At 44.7% G+C, this 19,130-nt stretch overlaps 1 protein-coding gene across 2 annotated transcripts; it reads right to left on the reverse strand.

Moving 5' to 3' along the window:
- Positions 1–294: 294 nt before the first annotated feature.
- On the reverse strand, positions 295–14,169 carry ADCK2 (aarF domain containing kinase 2). Of its 2 annotated transcripts, XM_048501910.1 has the most exons (8): positions 12,616–14,169; positions 10,229–10,375; positions 7,477–7,605; positions 5,379–5,474; positions 4,547–4,798; positions 2,743–2,871; positions 2,023–2,076; positions 295–860 (listed from the first exon to the last, which is right to left on the reverse strand). In XM_048501910.1, exons 1-8 carry the CDS (start codon positions 13,573–13,575, stop codon positions 717–719), a joined length of 1,911 nt encoding a protein of 636 aa, XP_048357867.1. In that variant the 5' UTR covers positions 13,576–14,169; the 3' UTR covers positions 295–716. The 2 variants fall into 2 exon arrangements, with proteins under 2 accessions (XP_048357867.1, XP_048357868.1); XM_048501911.1 differs by lacking the exon at positions 5,379–5,474.
- Positions 14,170–19,130: the final 4,961 nt, after the last annotated feature.

Here is a 19,130-nt window from a genome sequence, read left to right on the forward strand (position 1 = left end):
GCAGAATAGTGTTTGCAACCAAATGGAAAGCAGAAGAATGCCCGTTCCAAGAGAACTGAGAAAATAAACTAGTGGAATGTGCATCAATGACAAAATGAACAAACTTTGGAAATATGTAATGAATCAAAAAATTCAAGAGAAAGGCAGTGTGTATTATTTATATTATTCAAAAAAAATGCTGAATTATGGATGTCATTGAAATGATGTACATAAATTATCAATAACCTGTGTGACATATACATCATATTGAGAGGGGATTTAAAGGCAGGTAGACAGATAATTAATCACACTATAAAAATGCCAATTTTTTATTTTGTGAAAAAAATCTAGACATTTATCATCGTAACCATTCATCAATGTTTATTATATATTTTAAATTAGTAATTGTTTATAGATGTTTGTATAATATGTATCATTTTGCTTTCTCTCTTAGTCTTTAGAAGCAACTGTAACTATTGATTCGATTCTGGGTTTTTTTCGTTCTGCTAATTCATTTCTATAAAAATAAAAAAAAATCTATAAAAATTTAAAAAAGGATTACATTCGGGCATTTAGATCCGGTGGGAAGGTTTTAGCACCAGAACTCTGCCTATCTGGATATGAATAAGCTGAGTAATGGGGCTCAGCAAAGCCGTCCATCTTTAGACCATTTCCAGCTTCTGTACCAACCATATATGAAGTTCGTCACTAAAAAGCCCAAGAGGTCAGCTTGGTCGCTACTGCAGGAGGGAACTCGGAGATTCCACAAGAAGAGGTTTTGCAGCTTTCAGGATATCCAGGTCAGGGTCCAGGGAGCGGCCAAGGCCTTCCAGCACCATAATGGCAAAGATGACAGAGGCAAAGTTACTCTCCAGCTTCACCTGGAAGCACAAAGACAAGTGAAGTAAGGAGGCTTGCTATTGGTTTGGCAATGGGCACATTGTCAACATTCCTACATTTGGGCAGGACAAGGTGCGCACCATATGAAATGTTTCAGGGTTGCAAACATTAGATGAGAAGGCTAAAACTGATTCAGGTAGAACATGTCTCAAGACTACAGCCTGTGGACAGTTGGCCACACCGGTCTGAGTCTAGCCATAAGGCAGCTTCATGGGTTGTTCTTTGTTTTTACTGACGCTGCTGTTGCATCTGGTCAGAACCTGGATCCAGACTCTGAGCCCATAATTTGGTGTGTGGCCAATAACAAGGCCAGTATCATTCTGACTAGCACCAACTTTCCTGGGTCTCAGGATGCTTTATCATCACCAGCTACCTGGTCCTTTTAACCGGAAATGCCAGGGACTGACCCAGGGGCCTGCATGCTAACTAGAAAACTTGCCACTGAGCCACAGCACCTGCCCAAAACATCCCTTCAGTTTCCCTTCTCCTAGCTACCTGCTGTCATGTTTGAGCCTGTAGGGACAAAAGAAGAAGAAGAATTGGACTTGTATCCCCCCTTTCTCTCCTGTAAGGAGACTCAAAGGGGCTTACAAACTCCTTTCCCTTCCCCCCTCACAACAAACACCCTGTGAGGTAGGTGGGGCTAAGAGAGCTCTGAAGAACTGTGACTAGCCCAAGGTCACCCAGCTGGCGTGTGTTGGAGTGCACAGGCTAATCTGAATTCCCCAGATGCCTCCACAGCTCAAGCAGCAGAGCAGGAAATCAAACCCGGTTCCTCCAGATTAGAGTACACCTGCTCTTAACCACTATGCCACTGCTGCTCCAAGTATCCTTGTAATTAGAGTAGTCTTCAGAATGCTCTTCCTACTCAAACCCAGTAGACTCCTTCCTTGATATCTTTCCATCATCAATTAACGATTTAGGTCAAGGGTGTCCAACTCTGGCCCTCCAGACGTTCATGAACTACAATTCCCATCAGCCCCTTCCAACATGGCCACAAACATCTGGAAAGCCAGATTTCGGTTTTGTACATGTATTGTATTGTATTGGGTTTTATTGTTACTGGATTATTATAATATATTGGATTTTATTGAAAATGGACTATAGAAAGGTGGATTATAAATTTCATCAATATTCTCTCACCTTGTGGGTCATTAATAACTTGAAGACGCTCGACAGCAGGCTTGCTACTTGGAACTGGAATGTACAGGGTTAAAAGTTTCATTAGTCAGGAGACCTCGACTGCAACAAACTAAGAAGAGTTAAAGAAAGTTCTAGCCATGGAGGAGTGGGTGGGGAACATATTAAGAACAAAAAGCATGTCTTGAGTATTTTGATCAACAGCCAAGAACATCGATTGAGTTATTGTTATCTCCCAGTTGGGCATCTCCGCCCAATCCCTCTTTTTCCTCCAAAGGCCACAGATATAGCCCTCATTATTTTCATTATGTGTATTTTTAAAAACTACCTCGATTGTAACATTTTTATCCCACCCTTCCTCCAAGGAGCTCCGGGCAGCATACTTCATTCTACCCTCCTCACTGTTTTCTCCTCACAACCGCCCTATGAGGTAGAGCAGCTTAAGAGAATATGACTGGCCCACGGTTACCCGGTGACTTCACTGGAGATTTCAGCTCTAATCATGACACCATATTTTCACTTGAAAATCCTTTTTTTATGCAAAATAGGGAGAGATAAAAGTCACACCAGATAAAAACTGGTGAAAAGACATGCATGGTGGGGGCAGGGAACGCTATTTGCAGCAAACTAAGGCATTGCCTTGCTGGTGTCTATATTCTGGGGTCTAGTCCATGCATTCAAGGTAAAGGAGACACCCTCCACAATTTAGCTAAGACAACTGACCTTTCCGAGGGCTATAGTGTTGTGCCTGGCGTTCATCACCAGCGCTGCCATTTCAGCTTTGAATCTCTCCACATCCTTGCACTGGTTAGCTCGGGCATGATGAAGGATTAACTCTGCCACTCTCTCCCCCTGTAGATCGTACCAAAAAGAAGATGTGGCAGGTTTGGGCACTATCTCTTTCTGTGCAAAACTCTGACAGGGTTTTCCCCTGCAAAGGATTCAGTTTTCCTGTCCCTCTATATACCAGATCAGCCACTCAGATCCATCCTCCACTACATAACCAACAGGCCACAAGATGGAATGAGGCTGAATACAAAAGCAAAGTGTAGACCAGGGGTGTCCAACTCTGGCACTTCACATGTTCATGGACTACAATTCCCATCAGCCCCTGCTGGCATGGTAAATTGGGGCTGATGGGAATTGTAGTCCATGAACATCTAAAGCGCCAGAGTTGGACACCTCTGGTGTAGACATTACTCCTGATCTCTTTACCATAGATCACAGATTGGAAGCCAGGTTCAAGCTGTCCTCCACATCTCTCTCCAGCATGAACCTTCCGTTTCTTTGCCTTTACAATGATTTAATATTATGCTTACCCAGTATTAACTATGGTTAATGCTAACCATAATTCTCTCGTAACCAAGGTCTGCAAACATGCTTCAAACTCTATGTTAGAATAAAAACATTGCTTAGCATTAACCATGGTCAGTGCTGGACGACAGTAATGCTCAGCTGTTTAAGGCAACCAACCAAAAGGGATCAGGGGAATTCCTGCTGGACTAAGAAAGAAGGAAAGCTGATATTGCAAGCCCATGATTAAGAAATTGGGAGCTTTACTTTTGCACTGGCCCACACCAGCTTCTCACGTCATTATAGACACCAAGGATGCGGTACTGACATATTCTCATCACTTTACCACTTTGATTACAGATCTGCTCCTGGGCGTTCTTTCTCAGAGTTCCTAAAGCAGTGATGGTGAACCTTTTCGAGACCAAGTGCCCAAATTGCAACCCAAAACCCACTTCTTTATCACAAAGTGCCAACCCGGCAATTGAACCTGAATACTGAGGTTTTAGTTTAGAAAAAATGGTTGGCTCTGAGGCGTGCGTTACTCGGGAGTAAGCTTGGTGGTAGTCATTGGCTTTGCTTTGAAGCAACCATACAACTCTTCGAATGGGTGAATCATGACCGTAGGAGGGTTTACTCAGAAGCAAGCCCCATTGCCAGCAACTGAACTTACTCCCAGGTAAAGGATCGCACTTTATTTCTTTGCATGAAAATCAGTGGGGTTTAACAGGGTTAACTACACTGCCTCCCCAAAACTAGGTCTTAGATTTAATGCTAATAATTGAGCCCAGCGGCCCAGGCCAGCCTAGATGTGTGTGTGTGGGGGGGCAGTTTCCCCCCCACATGACAAACTTTGTTTGCGCGTGCCCACAGAGAGGGCTCTGAGTGCCACCTCTGGCACCCGTGCCATAGGTTCGCCATCACTGTCCTAAAGGAACAGAAACCTAGTTCTGAATTTGAAAATGGCAACTTTATATCAGAGCCTGGAAAGGAGGAACGGAAAATGGTGGCAGGGTACAGAAGATGTTCCAGTGGGTAATGGAACACCAATGGGAAGATCTGAAGGAAGTGAGGTAAAGGGTGGTCCCAAAGAGTCCAAGAGAAGTCAACGATCAAAGGCAAGAGTCCTGAACCCATGGCACTTCAGGGGATGAGCCGGTGGACCCACCATCCAGGATACATGTGACTATAGTACCGTGCCTTTCTCTCTAAGGTGCCAAAATGTAGAAGGCCTCACCTGTCCTAGTACCACAGCTGTAAACACCGCCCGGAGGTTCTGAAGGTCACCACTTTGCAACTCTGCTATGATTCCTGCATCCAGAAGTACCAATCGGAGGGGGGAACGTGAAGGCTGAACTTCCAAAATTAGTGTGTCAAATAGGTCCACCGTGTTAGTCGAGACTTTAAGGTTATCACTGAAGGACTCTGCTCCCTGGACTAGAATATTCCCAGGGTGCAGGTCAGCATGGACAAAGTTATCAACAAACACCTGAAGGACAGAGAATCACAGCATGACAAACGCAGTCGCACAGCTTCTGAAGTCAAGCGCTCGTGTGTTAAGTGGAGTGGCCAACACTGAGGAGAACCTCTTTTGTATGAGAGGCCAGACAAAGCATATGAAACTGACTCACAGCATATTTAGTTCAGAGGTCTAAATGCACATTATTTGAAAAAAAGGACATTAAGAGATATTCACTTATTTCCAATTAATGCATACTGTCCAGAGACCAGAGGAAATCTGGACCAATCATCTCAGTGGCTCAGGGCCTGGAATTCTTGTATCCTGCTGGACCCCATCCAAAGATCCTTTGTGTAAAAACCCAATAACTTGACCCTTCCATACAATATGTCTTCTATTAACACACTAAAGTTGGCAACGACTTCAAGATCAGCAATGCCAAAATTCTACAATCAAAATACAATACGTAAGTCAAACATACTGCATCATTCATTCCAGGCATATAACCAGGCTTTCTGGTTGAAGAAAGTGGAATTACATAATGCAGATTTCCAGCCTTCCAGATGATAAGCTAATTGAGCTGACTGCAGAAACAGGTCAAGACTCTTACCATCTTTAGCAGCATGTCTATGCCCATCTTGGCTAATGTCTTTCGCAGGGCCATTTTGACCTCGGGGCGCAGAAACTGAGATACTGGTTCAGCTGCCTTTAAAAGAGACCAAATGGAATCAGGAAGGGCCAGTGGCAATCCTTTCTGATACTTCAGGAACATAGAAAAAGCAACGGGTATGCTGTAATCAGCATACCTGTGAAGGGCATCACATGGTCTGCACCGGTTTCAGAAAGAGACATTTCCACTTCTCCATTACTGCCTTTCCTCTGTTGAGAAATCTCTCACATCAAAAGCTCACACGTGTTTTTTCAGAAGTAATTCACACTGGATTCCAAGAGGTTTACTAATAAGTAAGTAGGCCTAGCAACATCCATTACCTTCCGCACAGCTGGACAAAACATTGTCACTGACATTAACGAAGTTGTGGTTTTACATTCAGGAATTGTAAAAAATGCCCAGCCAGACCATAATACCTTGGATATAAGCTTGTGGATTTGAAATGAAATAATTGAGAGTGGTCACCCTAGCTCCCCGGCCTAAATGGGAACCCACAAAATCCAATTTAATATAAGTAACTTTATTTACAATGGATTATTTGTTTAGGTTTCTGCTGTTAGCAAATTGACTTTTGATAGGGCCCCTGGTATGTGCCCTTATTCCACACATTACAATTTCTGGTTATGGGCTTGACATAAAGTTTCCTGAAAACCAGCCTGGCTTACCCATCCGGCACAGAATTACTTTGCAGCTAAAAAGAGCAATCTGGTGTGTAACCCGTTTCCCCAAGACAGCAAAGGAAAGACATACTGGTTGCTGCCTTTGCTAGATGTCCAAAGGCTGTGTAGGCAACCACCACCATCAAAGTAAGAACACAAAGACCTTCCTGCCCCCAACTGGATGTTAACATTTGATTCTTTTCAACAAGGCCAAACTGATCTCCATTATCTCCCTCTATGCAACTTCCCTTGTAGGGTGTGTCTGTTTAGTCAGTATACCTGAAGATAAAGGCTTGTGTTTCCTGGTTGATATAAGTCGCTTTGAGACAGTGTTTGAAAGGTGGACTATAAATGTAACCCTAAACTGTTCCCTGACTTGAATGGTTCAGGCTAGCCCATGGATCTGCAACCTGCGGCTCTCCAGGTGTTCATGAACTACAATTCCCATCAGCTCCTGTCAGCATGGCCAACCCTAACCCCTGGGCTAGCCTGATCTTGTCAAATAGATCTCAGAAGGTAAGAAGGATCAGCCCTGGTTAGTGCTTGGATGAGGAACCACCAAGAAATTCCAGGGCTGCTACCCAGATGCAATGGCAAATCACCTCTGTTCATGTCTTGCCTTGAAAGCCCTATGGGGCCATTGTAAGTTGGTTGTGACTGGGTGGCCCTTTCCACCACCAAACTGTTCCCTTTTCCTTGGTAGCACCAATTGTATGAGGAAGCTTGACTTCTCATAGGTCCAGCATAATATCAGAACCCACAGGAAAAAAGGCTACCTTGCAAAAGTTAAGCAGGGCTGGATATGGACAGTGTCTGGATTCTGGGAAGCTATCTGGAAATATTTTTGTTCGCCTGCCTTGGGTTCAGTAATAAACTTAAGGGAGAAGAAAGGCAGAATCTAAATAGATACGAAATGGTTGGTGTATCCAGCAAGAACCACTCCTTTCACTTTGATCACTGCCTGGAGCAGGAATCCCCAATGTGGGGCCCATGCGTGCTGTGGGGCCCACTGACACCGTTCCTGGTACCCACCAAGTGATTTTAGAAAGTAGGTGGGAAGCAGGTGGGGCTTTTGTCAGCAAGGTTTCTGACGGGCTGCTGGAGATTCAATCAACTACACAGATTTTTTAAAAAGGCTGCTTTGGCAGCAACTACCACCACAGCACAAGGAGCTTCACTGTGTGACTGAAGGTAAGCTGCACCAGTTTTGTGGCTGGCCCTGCTTCCTGCAGCACTCATTTCGTGGCTGTGTCAACCACACCATGTCAGAATTACAAATGTGCCCGCAGGCTCAAAAAAAGTTTGGAGACTCCTGGCCTGGAGCATAAAAGGCTTCCAGAGAATGCAGAAGTTGGTCTGCTCTACAGCAACATTCTCACCTCAAAGGTCTCCACTAGGATGCTTCTAGTGACAAAAGGGTGAAGCGGAATGGGGAATTTCACAGAATCCTCATCTCGGAAATTACGGCGAAAACGCTCAAGGTTCCTCGCTTCGTGGCGCAGATCAATCTGAACAGGAAGAAAAGTAGAAATATAGGCTGAGCGATACACCCGACCAAACTATTTCACTATTACCTTTTATGACAATTATCCCCAGACAGCCTTTGAAATGTCAGTGGGTGTGCAGGTCTATGTTCCCATGCAGTTTATTCCTGTTCCCTTCAAAAACGTGCTCACATACTGGCTGAACAAAGGATGAGCTTACACGGCATCCACCCACGGTTGGAATATTGCACGATGGTAGTGCTACCGTGCTCATTCAGAATTGGATCTCCTGTGTAGGCAATCAAAAAAAGAAGGTACAGGGTGACCTAATTCACAGCAGAGGGCTCAGCACAGCTAGCCTGTCTTTGTGGTGCAGCACACACTGCACGCATAAAACGCTTCAACAGTCTACTTCCACAAATTCAATTAAAGGGGCAAGGCAGTTTTCTCCAGGTTCCTGGCAACATCATCACCGTTGTTACCATTATTTTATGAAATCACAGCCACCAGATCTTCAGCCATTGTTGTAATTTATTGAATTTATTGCAGAAGGGAAGGGGAGCGCCTTGGCTTCTCCCCTCCCACAACGGATGCTACCAGAAACCATTCCATTTGCTAGCATCGGAGATAAAGGTGAGGGAGCAAGGCCATCTCTACTGGGCATCATTTGACATAGGGTTGCCAGCAGGACTGGAGAAAAATGTCCTGTCCAGCATGGTGTAGTGGTTAAGAGCAGGTGGCTCCTAATCTGGAAAACTGGGTTTGATTCTCCACTCCTCCATCTGAGTGGCGAAGGTTTATCTGGTGGACCAAATGTGTTTCCGCACTCCTACATTCCTGCTGCTTGACCTTGGCCTAGTCACAGTTCCTTGGAACTCTCTCAGCCCCACCTACCTGACAAGGTGTCCATTGTGGGGAGAGGGAGGGAAAGGAGCTTGTATAAAGGTGGCTTGAGGATAGTGATTTTCAGTCATTCTCCGAATGAAAAACAAGGTGGAGTGAATGGGACTTGCACAAAATGATCTGCTGCTTCAAACTGTAATACTCACAGCCACCCTCTATTTAAAAAATAAAACCTTTAAGAAAATAATCATAGACCTACATATCACATGCAACTCTGCCCTTGAATACACTGGCTGAAAGACCGTTCATCGACGCAGTGATCAAATGAAACAATCCCGGCGATTCGATAAGCAGAGTGTGGGTATATTGTTGTCTGTCAATAATACTGTTGTCTGTTAATAATACTGTTTTGTCTGTTGAAAAAAAAACTGGGAAAGTCGAAACTGGGACCCTAAATTTAAGGGATGAAGAATGGCAGGAGGGTTTGAACTTTCTGCTGCTGTCTTGGAGGGCTCTTTGCAGGTTCCAAACATTTTTATTTGCTTGTCTATCATTGTTTCAGAGGGCAGCCATGTCGGTCTGCAGTAGAACAGGTAGATTGGGATCCAGCAGTAGCTTAGAGACCAACAAGATTTTGGAGGGTACGAGCTTTTGAGAGTGAAGGTTCCCTTTGTCAGATATCAGGTAGCTGAAGAGTTGAGCTTCGACACGCAGAAATCTTATACCCTGGAAATTATGCTGGTCTCTAAGGCTGACTTAACTCAACTCCAGCTTCTCTATCTTTATTTCAGAAGGAAGATGGGAGAACAGACTAAGATAACACTCCTCAATCCCTTCTTAATACTTCTACCTGCACGCTATCATTTTAAATTTATTTTGGCCTTTTCTTTTAGCCTTCAAACCCATTAGCGTGTACACTCATTGGAGATAAAAATATGCATCTCAGGAAAAAGAAACTCTACTGTAACCTCCCATAAACACAAAGGACAGAGCGTCGTACAATGTACAAAGGACAGAGTGTTGTACAATCTCGGCTGCCATAAACACAGATAAATTGAAACTTTTTTTTACTCTTTCCTGTAAACTGCACACGTGCACAGCTGCATGGTCACCATATTGTGGTGCCACGCAGATAAGGGGCTGCCCAGCAGGGGGAGCTCTCCCAGGAGGCTCAGTTCCATGCGTTTTCACTGGACTGCTGCACAGCTCCAGGGGACACTAAGAGGGAGCGTTGCCCAGGCCTCTTCCATTTAACCCCCTTCCCCTTTGACTGCTCCATCAGTTTGTTTAGATCAGGGGTCTGCAACCTGCAGTTCTCCAGATGTTCATGGACTACAATTCCCAATTGGCAATGCTGACAGGGGCTGATGGGATTTGTAGTCCATGAACATCTGGAGAGCCGCAGGTTGCAGACCCCTGGCTTAGATCCAGGATTCAGCCATTTAATCTGTGTTGTGTTTTGTGAGCTGTATTTCAGCTCTGCTTTTTATTACTACACAGTTGACTGGAAATGTGTTTAAAGCTCACTGTGGTTCAACACTTTTTAACTTCTGCTACACCCTTTTCCACCAAAAGATCTAAGTGCAGTCAGTCGTGCTGCAGTGGAAGTGATAGTAGTCTTGAATGTCTATGAGAGTTAAAGAATTGATTTTACGCGAAGCCTTCGTCAAAACCACCATTCTGTGCACTATTAAACACGGTAGCTTGATTAAAGAGTATTTGTACTGCATCAACGACTATCAGCAAAACTTGCAGACAATCAAAAGAAAAATAATCCACAGCTCCATACAAAACATCTTCCTACCTGCTGAGTCATGAGTTTCTCAAATTCTTCCACAATCTCGGTTGGACTGAGCCATTTGAGGCCAGGAAAAAGCTCAATGAATCGGCTAGTGACCTTCATCAGAAACAAATCCATTTCAACCTGATGAACCAATCCAGGATGTAGCACCTAAGCAAGGAACACATGAAGACAGATCAAGTTTTTGGGCACAGAATATATACTGATATAGCATCCACAAGCCAGTCATTACATGCAATGTTCCTACATACAGTCAATTGACCATGTATATCTTGCTATTGCTGTGAATGCAGAAAAAAATGCAGGAACAAAAGAGAATCCACACAAGTTTTGCTCGCACTTTCCTTAGCTCAGTCCCCATGGCTACCATTTTCACCTCTTCCAGAGGGCTTTTTTACTGATTTTTTTAAAAAGTTAATGACTAATAGCTAGTTAGATATAGCATTATAATTATCTATTGCAACAATACACTAGCTCCCAGGTTTCATTTTGTTTTCATTTAGCCCTTTTTGTTGTGGAGTTATATAGAGAGATGTACAGTCAGTATCTTCCCCTTTGTAACTGCAAAGAAAAAGGCCAGAGACTTACTTTTAAAAAGAAAGCTGGAAACTAGCTGTAACAGATTGTTATAACATTGTAGTACTATAGCTATTGCCTCCCTCAAAAAAAAATCTGGGGTTTTTTTGGGGGGGCGAGGAGGGGGGAAGACAGATTTTGCAGAGATTGAGTTAAGGAATAGCCCTTCCTCTCTTTCAGGCACTCTACTATTACTGACAGTCACATTGAAGAAGCAATTCAAAAATGTCTTCAGTTTCCATTTCTATCAATAACTACTCCACAAAATGGAAGCAAAAAGCACACACACTACTGGAGCAAGTGCCATTATCTGAAGGAACAAAAGCATGCCCCCCCCCCCCCCCCCAAAAAAAAAAGACCTCCACATTTTTCGGCCAAATTAGAGCTGTAGAAACACAATTACTTTGGCAGTCTCTTGTCAATTTCCTTCTGCAAAGGTAATCTCCCTGGTCAATTTCACTTGGCCCTAACTGTGGACACATGGGTAGTTTAGTATATATTGACAAAGCTTAGCCAATGGACCCTGCTTCTTATCTCTGCCTCAATGGCAAAGAGAGATAAAATAAATCCTTTTAAAATGGAATATGAGGAGGAGGAGAAAATGGCTGAAGGAGAGGTTGGATGATTACACAGGGACATGGATAAGGGCCAGGTGTTTGATGGGGCAGGGAATTAAAGACCATTTCAACATGATCACATTCTCAAAGGAAACTGGCTTGGATATGGATTTTAAAAATTGCCATGGAAGTTCTTAAGGAACTAATGGAGAAAAAAACATGTGGAAATCAAAGACAAAAATGTAGTAGTGGCAAACTTTTTAAAAACTTGTGCGGAAGAGGCTGTATTCTTACAGTTCATATTCATAATAAGGCCGCTTTGAAGTCCTATTACTAATATACAAGACGTAGGAACATATCTCCTAAACAAAAAATGGGTAGGATAATATTTGTATGAGCATCCAACAGCATTTAAGATCATCTGGGAGAATTCTGCAATTTTTTATGGGGGATGAGGTATTATTTTATTGTAATTTATGGATAATTAAAACTAATTTTAAGTTTTGGGTTTTTTTAGTTGTATATATTTCAGTGTTTGCTTACTTGACCCTCTTTTTGGCCATTCGATTTGTTTTCAGCATTGAATTTTTTTGCCATTGGTGTATTAACTCTGGCAGGGAAGAAGAAGAAGAGTTGGATTTATATCCCCCCTTTCTCTTCTGTAAGGAGACTCAAAGGGGCTTACAAGCTCCTTTCCCAAACACCCTGTGAGGTAGGTGGGGCTGAGAAAGCTCAGAAGAACTGTGATTAACCTAAGGTCACCCAGCTGGCATGGGTTGGAGTGCACAAGCTAATTTACTTCATTTGTCCCGTTTTTTCCTCCAATGGGAACTCAAAGCGGCTTACAACATTCACCCCTCCTCCATTTTATCCTCACAACAATCCTGTGAGGTAGGTTGGTCTGAGTGTATGTGACTGGCCCATGGTTACCCAAAAAGTTGCTATGGCAGAGTAGGGATTCAGACTTGGGCCTTCCATATCCTAGGCCAGCGGTTCTCAACCTTCCTAATGTCGCTACCCTTTAATACAGTTCCTCATGTTGTGGTGACCCCCAGCCCTAACATTTATCCATTTTACAGATGGAGAACACTGATGCAGAGAGTCTTAGGCGACCCCTGTGAAAGGGTCGTTCAAACCCCAAAGGGGTCCCGTCCCCCAGGTTGAGAACCACTGTCCTAGACCAACGTTCTAATCACTATACTACACTGCTTCTTCTAAAAGCATATAAGCATGCCCTGGATTGGAGCCATTACTTACTTTAATGGCTACTGGAACAAGCTGATTCCTTTTGGAAGAGGGCGACAACATGCTGGGATATCTGGACATTTGCTCCTGAGAATGTTTGCTCCCATTATCATTTCCATGCTGACCATTATCTTGCAGTAAATAATGGGCACCATCTGCTGTTGAAGCTTCCTCATGCTTTTCCTTCCAGAGCCACCTAAAGAGTCCCCTGAGCCCAGACACCTGCCAGGCTTTCAAAGCAGAGTCCCCTGCCAAATCCTTTGAGAGATCTTTACGCAGCGGCTCTCCAAGGGCAGAGATGTCCACGTAGGCTTTATATACCTGGGCAACACAGCCAGAGCCAATGGGTTCCTGGCTTTCAAAATGGAAAATTTGATCCCAGTCTTTCCCAAAGGCGCTGCACAAAGAATGGTGGGTGTAAGCCCAGGGATGAGGGGTCACCTTGATGTGGAGTTTGGAAAATTTGGTGCAGAACTCCTCCGAGAAGAGGTCTCTCCTCGTGCTTGCCCACTGGCCCAGCTTGATGTATGTGGGGCCAGAGGATTCTGTGGCCTTTAGCAGAAGATGGAACCAGAAGGATGCAAAACCGGAAGACAGGTAGGTGAGTGGGTACAGCCAAAGCAAAGGGCCAAACTTCAGCAACAGAAGACAGACACGGATGGTTAATGAAACGGCTGCGGCAATATGCCGGAGGAAAGTACTTAAAGGTCCACCATTATTAATGTGTATGCCTACTTCTACGCAGGCTCCTTTATAGGGTCCACCTTCGCATCGCACACCCCCAAACAGCCCTTCAGTTCCCCAGGACACTAAAGTGATCTTTGCCAAGGCTTTGGATCGGACCCAGCCCTGAGGCAGGAACCTGGCAGGTTCCAGGTTGCCCCCTTTCCTTCCAAAGTACGGCAGCTTTCTCCAGCGGAGAATTCTGACGTTAGAAAGGAAAATCCGGGCAGTCATCTGTATGGGAGACATCAAGAGGGGAAGGAAGGGCCGCTGACTTAAATCTCAGTTCTGTTGGCGAATGAGCTCTCCGGAGCTTAAGAGCCGGCAGTTGATATGGAGTAAAGAAGGCTGCAACGCTGCAATTAAAGGCAATTCCCACCCACGCTCTGAACATGTCACGACTTTACATAACACAAATCAAAACACGACCTCCTAGGTTGCAACGCACGCTTCTTCTTCCACCAGGTCGCCCTGGATCTGGCAGGCCTGCTCATCAGTCGTCTCCAAACCAACAGAAGTTGCCCGGACCCTTCGCCTGCCTCCTTGCTAACTGGGACCCCCGTTGCCCTGGCCTCGCCTGACTCCCGCGCATCCCAAGACTGCGTGCTTTTTTGCCTTGATCTCCGTCCGGGTCGCTTTTCGGAAACCGATTCATTCATTCATCTGCGTCGTACTCGTGGCACGAAGCGCGATTTGGCTCAACCTGACAAAGAGGAATTTCTACTCCGGAGCTGCCCGTCAAGAACTCCACGTGGTCTTGGATGGTTGCTGTCATCATTCGGCCATAGAACGCGGCGGGAGAACCAAAACAATTGCGTGCGTTCCAATGCCCGCCACTTCCGCCAACAACGCAGGAGGCGCAGGCGCAGACGCCTCCTCTTAAAGAGACAGAGAAGACAGTTGTTGCGTGTTGGTTGGGCTCGCCGCTTGAGTTTTGCAGTGGTCCACTGCCAGTGGATGTAGGCAGGTGGGCGGGGTGGCATAGGCCTAGGGTTTTGAGGGGCTCAACTCCCCCAGGTAGAGGCAAAGGGGGCGCTTTGGTAAAGAAGACTGATATTGTAAAGAGAGTCAAGGGGGATCCCTTGTATATACCCACTCACTTGTATATATCCATACATAAATCAGAGGTATTTAGCACTCATTACAAAAATACTTAATGAACAGTTTGAAATGGGACCTACATTTTCCATCTGGCCTAAGCCCATTACACGAGCCTGGATGTAGGATATGTGTCACAGTCGAGCCAGTCGAGCAGCAGTGGCATAGGAGGTAAAGAGCTCGTGTATCTAATCTGGAGGAACCGGGTTTGATTCCCCACTCAGCCGCCTGAGCTGTGGAGGCTCATCTGGGGAATTCAGATTGGCCTGTGCACTCCCACACACGCCAGCTGGGTGACCTTGGGCTAGTCACAGCTTCTCGGAGCTCTCTCAGCCCCACCCACCTCACAGGGTGTTTGTTGTGAGGGGGGAAGGGCAAAGAGATTGTCAGCCCCTTTGAGTCTCCTACAGGAGAGAAAGGGGGGGGGATATAAATCCAAACTCTTCTTCTTCTTCAATCCAAAGGTTAGTCAGTTTCAGTGGAGCTGAAACAATGAATAATTTTTTGGCACCTTGAAGATGTTAAAGACACCTTAAAGACATTTACAGACATGATTTACATTACACATTTACAGTGACGTGAGCCTAGTACATCATCACAGAAGCTGTATGATGAAAGAGCGATGAAATTCTGAAGTGAGGGCTACTGCTGTATTTAAATGAGCTCTAGCCTGACCATGGTCGTTTTTGCTCTGAGGGAGGGTCTGCCGGTTTCTGTGGGTCTTGTTCCCAAGTCACTGCATATGAAAATGCAGTCAAAATTATTTATTTACTTCATTCATACATCACCTGTCTTCCAAACGGGGAGCCAAAGCATTTTACATCATTCGAGCTCCTTCCATTTTATCCTCACAGCCCTGTGAGTAGGGCTGCCAACTTCCAGGCGGTAGCTGCAGATGTCCTCCTGGGATCAGCGATCAGGAGAAAATTTGGAAGATGGACTCTATGGCAGTGGTGGCGAACCTTTGGCACTCCAGATGTTATGGACTACAATTCCCATCAGCCCCTTGCCAGCATGGCCAATTGGCCATGCTGGCAAGGGGCTGATGGGAATTGTAGTCCATAACATCTGGAGTGCCAAAGGTTCGCCACCACGGCTCTATGGCATCATGCTCCACCAAAGCTCCTCCCCAAAGCCTGCCCTCGTCAGGCTTCATCCCCAAAATCTCCAGGTATTTCCCATTCCGGAGCCAGCAATCCTATCTCTGAGGCAGGGGAGGTTGAACCCACGGCTACCACGGGGCCAAGGAAATCCAGTGGCCTTCTGTGGCAGAGTCGGGATTCAAACATGAGCCTCCCAGATCCTAGTCCAACACTCTAAGCACTCTTAGCCTTTCATCACTAGGAAGTCACAACAATCCCAACCATCTCCCTCTCTGCCCCACACTGGGAAGCATGTAGTAATTAATTATTGCCATTTCAACAACAGCACAATATCCAGTGGTGTGTAGATGCAGCTCCTGCCTCATGTGCATATTGACCACATCGCAAGCCCTTAAACCTCCCTCCAATGAAATGGTGCAGCATTTGTGTGATGAAGAATCAGTTCCTACCGTGTTTCCCCGAATATAAGACAGTGTCTTATATTAATTTTTGCTCCCAAAGATGCGCTATGTCTTATTTTCAGGGGATGTCTTATTTTTCTGTGTTCTGTTTGTCAGGCATGCTTCCAAACAAAAACTTTGCTATGTCTTACTTTCGGGGGATGCCTTATATTTCGCACTTCAGCAAAACCTCTACTGTGTCTTATTTTTCGGGGATGTCTTATATTAGGGGAAACAGGGTATGACCAGCTACATGTTAACAGGGAAATTAAAGCAATTTCTCTGCCTGGCTCACTATCCAGTGTTGTTTTTTTTTCAAACGTATGCAAAGCAAGATTGGTAATTTTTATGACAAATGAGTAGATTCCTAACTTTTTAACTAGTGGTTGTATGTGCTGCTAACATCAGCTTAATGTGAACTGAAGTAAAAGAAAAGGTGACTTACACAGTTGGGGCCAAATGTGGCAATAAGAAGGCCAATCAACGATTTTGGGTTGTATCAATGGGAATTATAGGCCTAGGATTTAGAGGCTCAGATAAAGTCAGGGATACTTCATCAAGCTCTACCAGCTGGCCAATTGGCCATGCTGGCCGGGGCTGATGGGAATTGTAGTTCCTGAACATCTGGAGAGCCGCAGGTTCCCTACCCCTGGTCTAGATCAAGGGATGTAATCATACCTCTCTATTCTGCATTGGTTAGACCTCACCTGGGAATATTATTGTTATTTTTTTTTTAGTTCTAGGTTACCTCAATTCCAAAGAAGGCTGAAATTGACAAGCTGGAACAGGTTCACAGAAGAGTGTAGCAAAATGGTAAAGGTCCTGGAGTCAATGCCCTGAGGGAGAGACTTAGGGAGCTGGGTATGTTCAGTTTGGTGAAGAGAAGGTTAAGAGGTGACATGATAGCCATGTTTAGATATTTGAAGGGATGTCATGTTGGTGAAGGAACAAGCTTGTTTTCTGCTGCTCCACAGACTAGAACTAGGAGTAATAGGTCACCTAAACATGAGGAAGAACTTCCTGACCATCAGGGCTGTTCAACAGTGGAATGCACTACCTCAGAGTGTGGTGGAGTCTCCTTCTTTGGAGGTTTTAAACAGAGGCTGGATGGCCATCTGTCAGGAGTGCTTTGTGTGTTTCTGCATTGCAGGGGGTTGAACTTGATGGCTCTTGGGGTGTCTTCCAACTCTATGATTCTATAAACTTGGACTTTTCCTGTCAACGTAGGATTCATGGGGATTGCATTCAGGTTGTTACTGAAAAGCCTGAATGCAGTGAATGATCTAGTGCTGTTTACTCAAGGCAACTTGTCACAGCACTGTAGAAGAAGGAAAATTCAAGAAGCTTGACGGACACTTTGCTGTTGCATTCCTTGGATCAACAGCTGCTGGACTCTGAGCCAAATCTGGCTACGTCAAGAAATAACGCTTTGATGTTGGTATCCTTCAGGAACAAAAATGTTGTGCTCTCATAAAAATAAACAGAAAGACAAAGATTGCTGGCATTTACATCCCCCCACCCCCACTCCAATCTAGAACCAAAAGTCATTAAATATCTTGTATTAGAACCAACTAAAGTTACACAAAGAAATTTGAAAGCTTTTTGAGTTCTTCGGTATTCTGGATCAGATTGGAAGTGTCTCCTCCTCCACCCCCACCCCTTCTTTTTGGTATCCAGACTTATGAAAAGTTCTCAAGAACTCAAAAGTTAGCCTCATGGTTTGAGCCGAAGACAGACTTTGGCCTTGGGGTTTTAAATGCAGTAGCACAGATTCACCACTGGGTGGCTGTCTTACCCCTGCTGTTTTTTCTTTCTCAAATTTGGATCATTGTTTTTGCCAAGTATTCAATATTTGGACTGTTCAGATCTTGAGCGTGACTTGGACTCTGTCCCCTGAGACCCAAGGGGGCATTCTTTCTACTCATTTACGTCCAATATCCTGATTCTAGTGGTGGCCTCCAATGCCCCAGGCTAATTGGGAAGGAACAGTGAACTTACGTTTGAAAACTGAAAGGACCCTTTCGGACTTCTCTGAATCATAACTGAGATGCTAGAATAAAATAGTCCAATGTTATTTTTTCATAATTAGTTATTCCCCGAGCATCCATTTATCAAATGTTTTGAGGTTCGGCCTTCGTAAAACTACGTATAGAATCATGCTTTTATAAATCAGACGATTTTGGAATAGTTCCACAACATATGCACACCAGACTGGAAACGAGGTTGAATTATGGGCTTCCTTGCCTTGATGTCCCAAGTTTCTTGTTACTTTATAGATGGAGCTATTTTTTGGTCCTTGCTAAATCAGTAGGGACATGGTCCAGCCCTTCCTAATTTACATTAGGACTGAGTTCACAATATTAGTTTCATCGAAGTGGAACTGCTGTCTGCAATGCTTTATGTGATGTATACATTCATACATCATCAACCGCTGTTATCCTGAAGCTTTAGAGACAAAGTTAAGTGGTAATTAACAGAGAAGCAGGAGAAGAGGGGGAGGGCTTGGTTCCTCCATGGCTGGCTTTTTCCTTATTCCAGATCCTTTGCTTCTCTCTCTCTGCTTCTCCTCAATTGTATGTTTACATGTTACACACCTAAAGCACTTCAGCACCTAGACTGAGGCAGGCAATGATCTAGGGTCACACCTGAAAGGCATCGGGAACACACTAATTACTTTTGCACCGCAAATGTAAAAGCGCTTCTGATCATAAGATTTTTGAAAAGTTTAAAATGTATATTTATGAAAAGTAAAAATGCCTCAAAGAAAAAATGCCTCTGAGCAGGGAGACATTCCCTTGGCTAGCCTTTCCCCAGGCTGGTTGGCGAGAGCACTGAACTCAGGACAGATGTTCTCCAGCTCTTTTCATACACTACCCACATTTCATCCCCCCCCCCCCCCCACCTTCCTCCAAGAAGCTGAAGGCAGCTTACAGAGTGCGTGGCTCTCCCCTCATCAATTTTATCCTCTCAACAGCTTTATGTGGCAGGTTAGGCTAAGAGAATTATTGGCCCAAGGTCACCCAGTGAGTTCGTGGCTCAGTGGAGACTTGATCCCAGATCTCCCAAATAGGGTTGCTAACTCTGGGCTGAATTTCCTGGAGCTTTGGAGGTGCAGCCTGGAGATAATGGGGTTTGGGGAGAGGAGTGACCTCAACCTACAGTC

The sequence above is a fragment of the Sphaerodactylus townsendi genome, linkage group LG06, assembly GCF_021028975.2.
Source record: "Sphaerodactylus townsendi isolate TG3544 linkage group LG06, MPM_Stown_v2.3, whole genome shotgun sequence".
Lineage (NCBI taxonomy): Eukaryota > Metazoa > Chordata > Lepidosauria > Squamata > Sphaerodactylidae > Sphaerodactylus > Sphaerodactylus townsendi.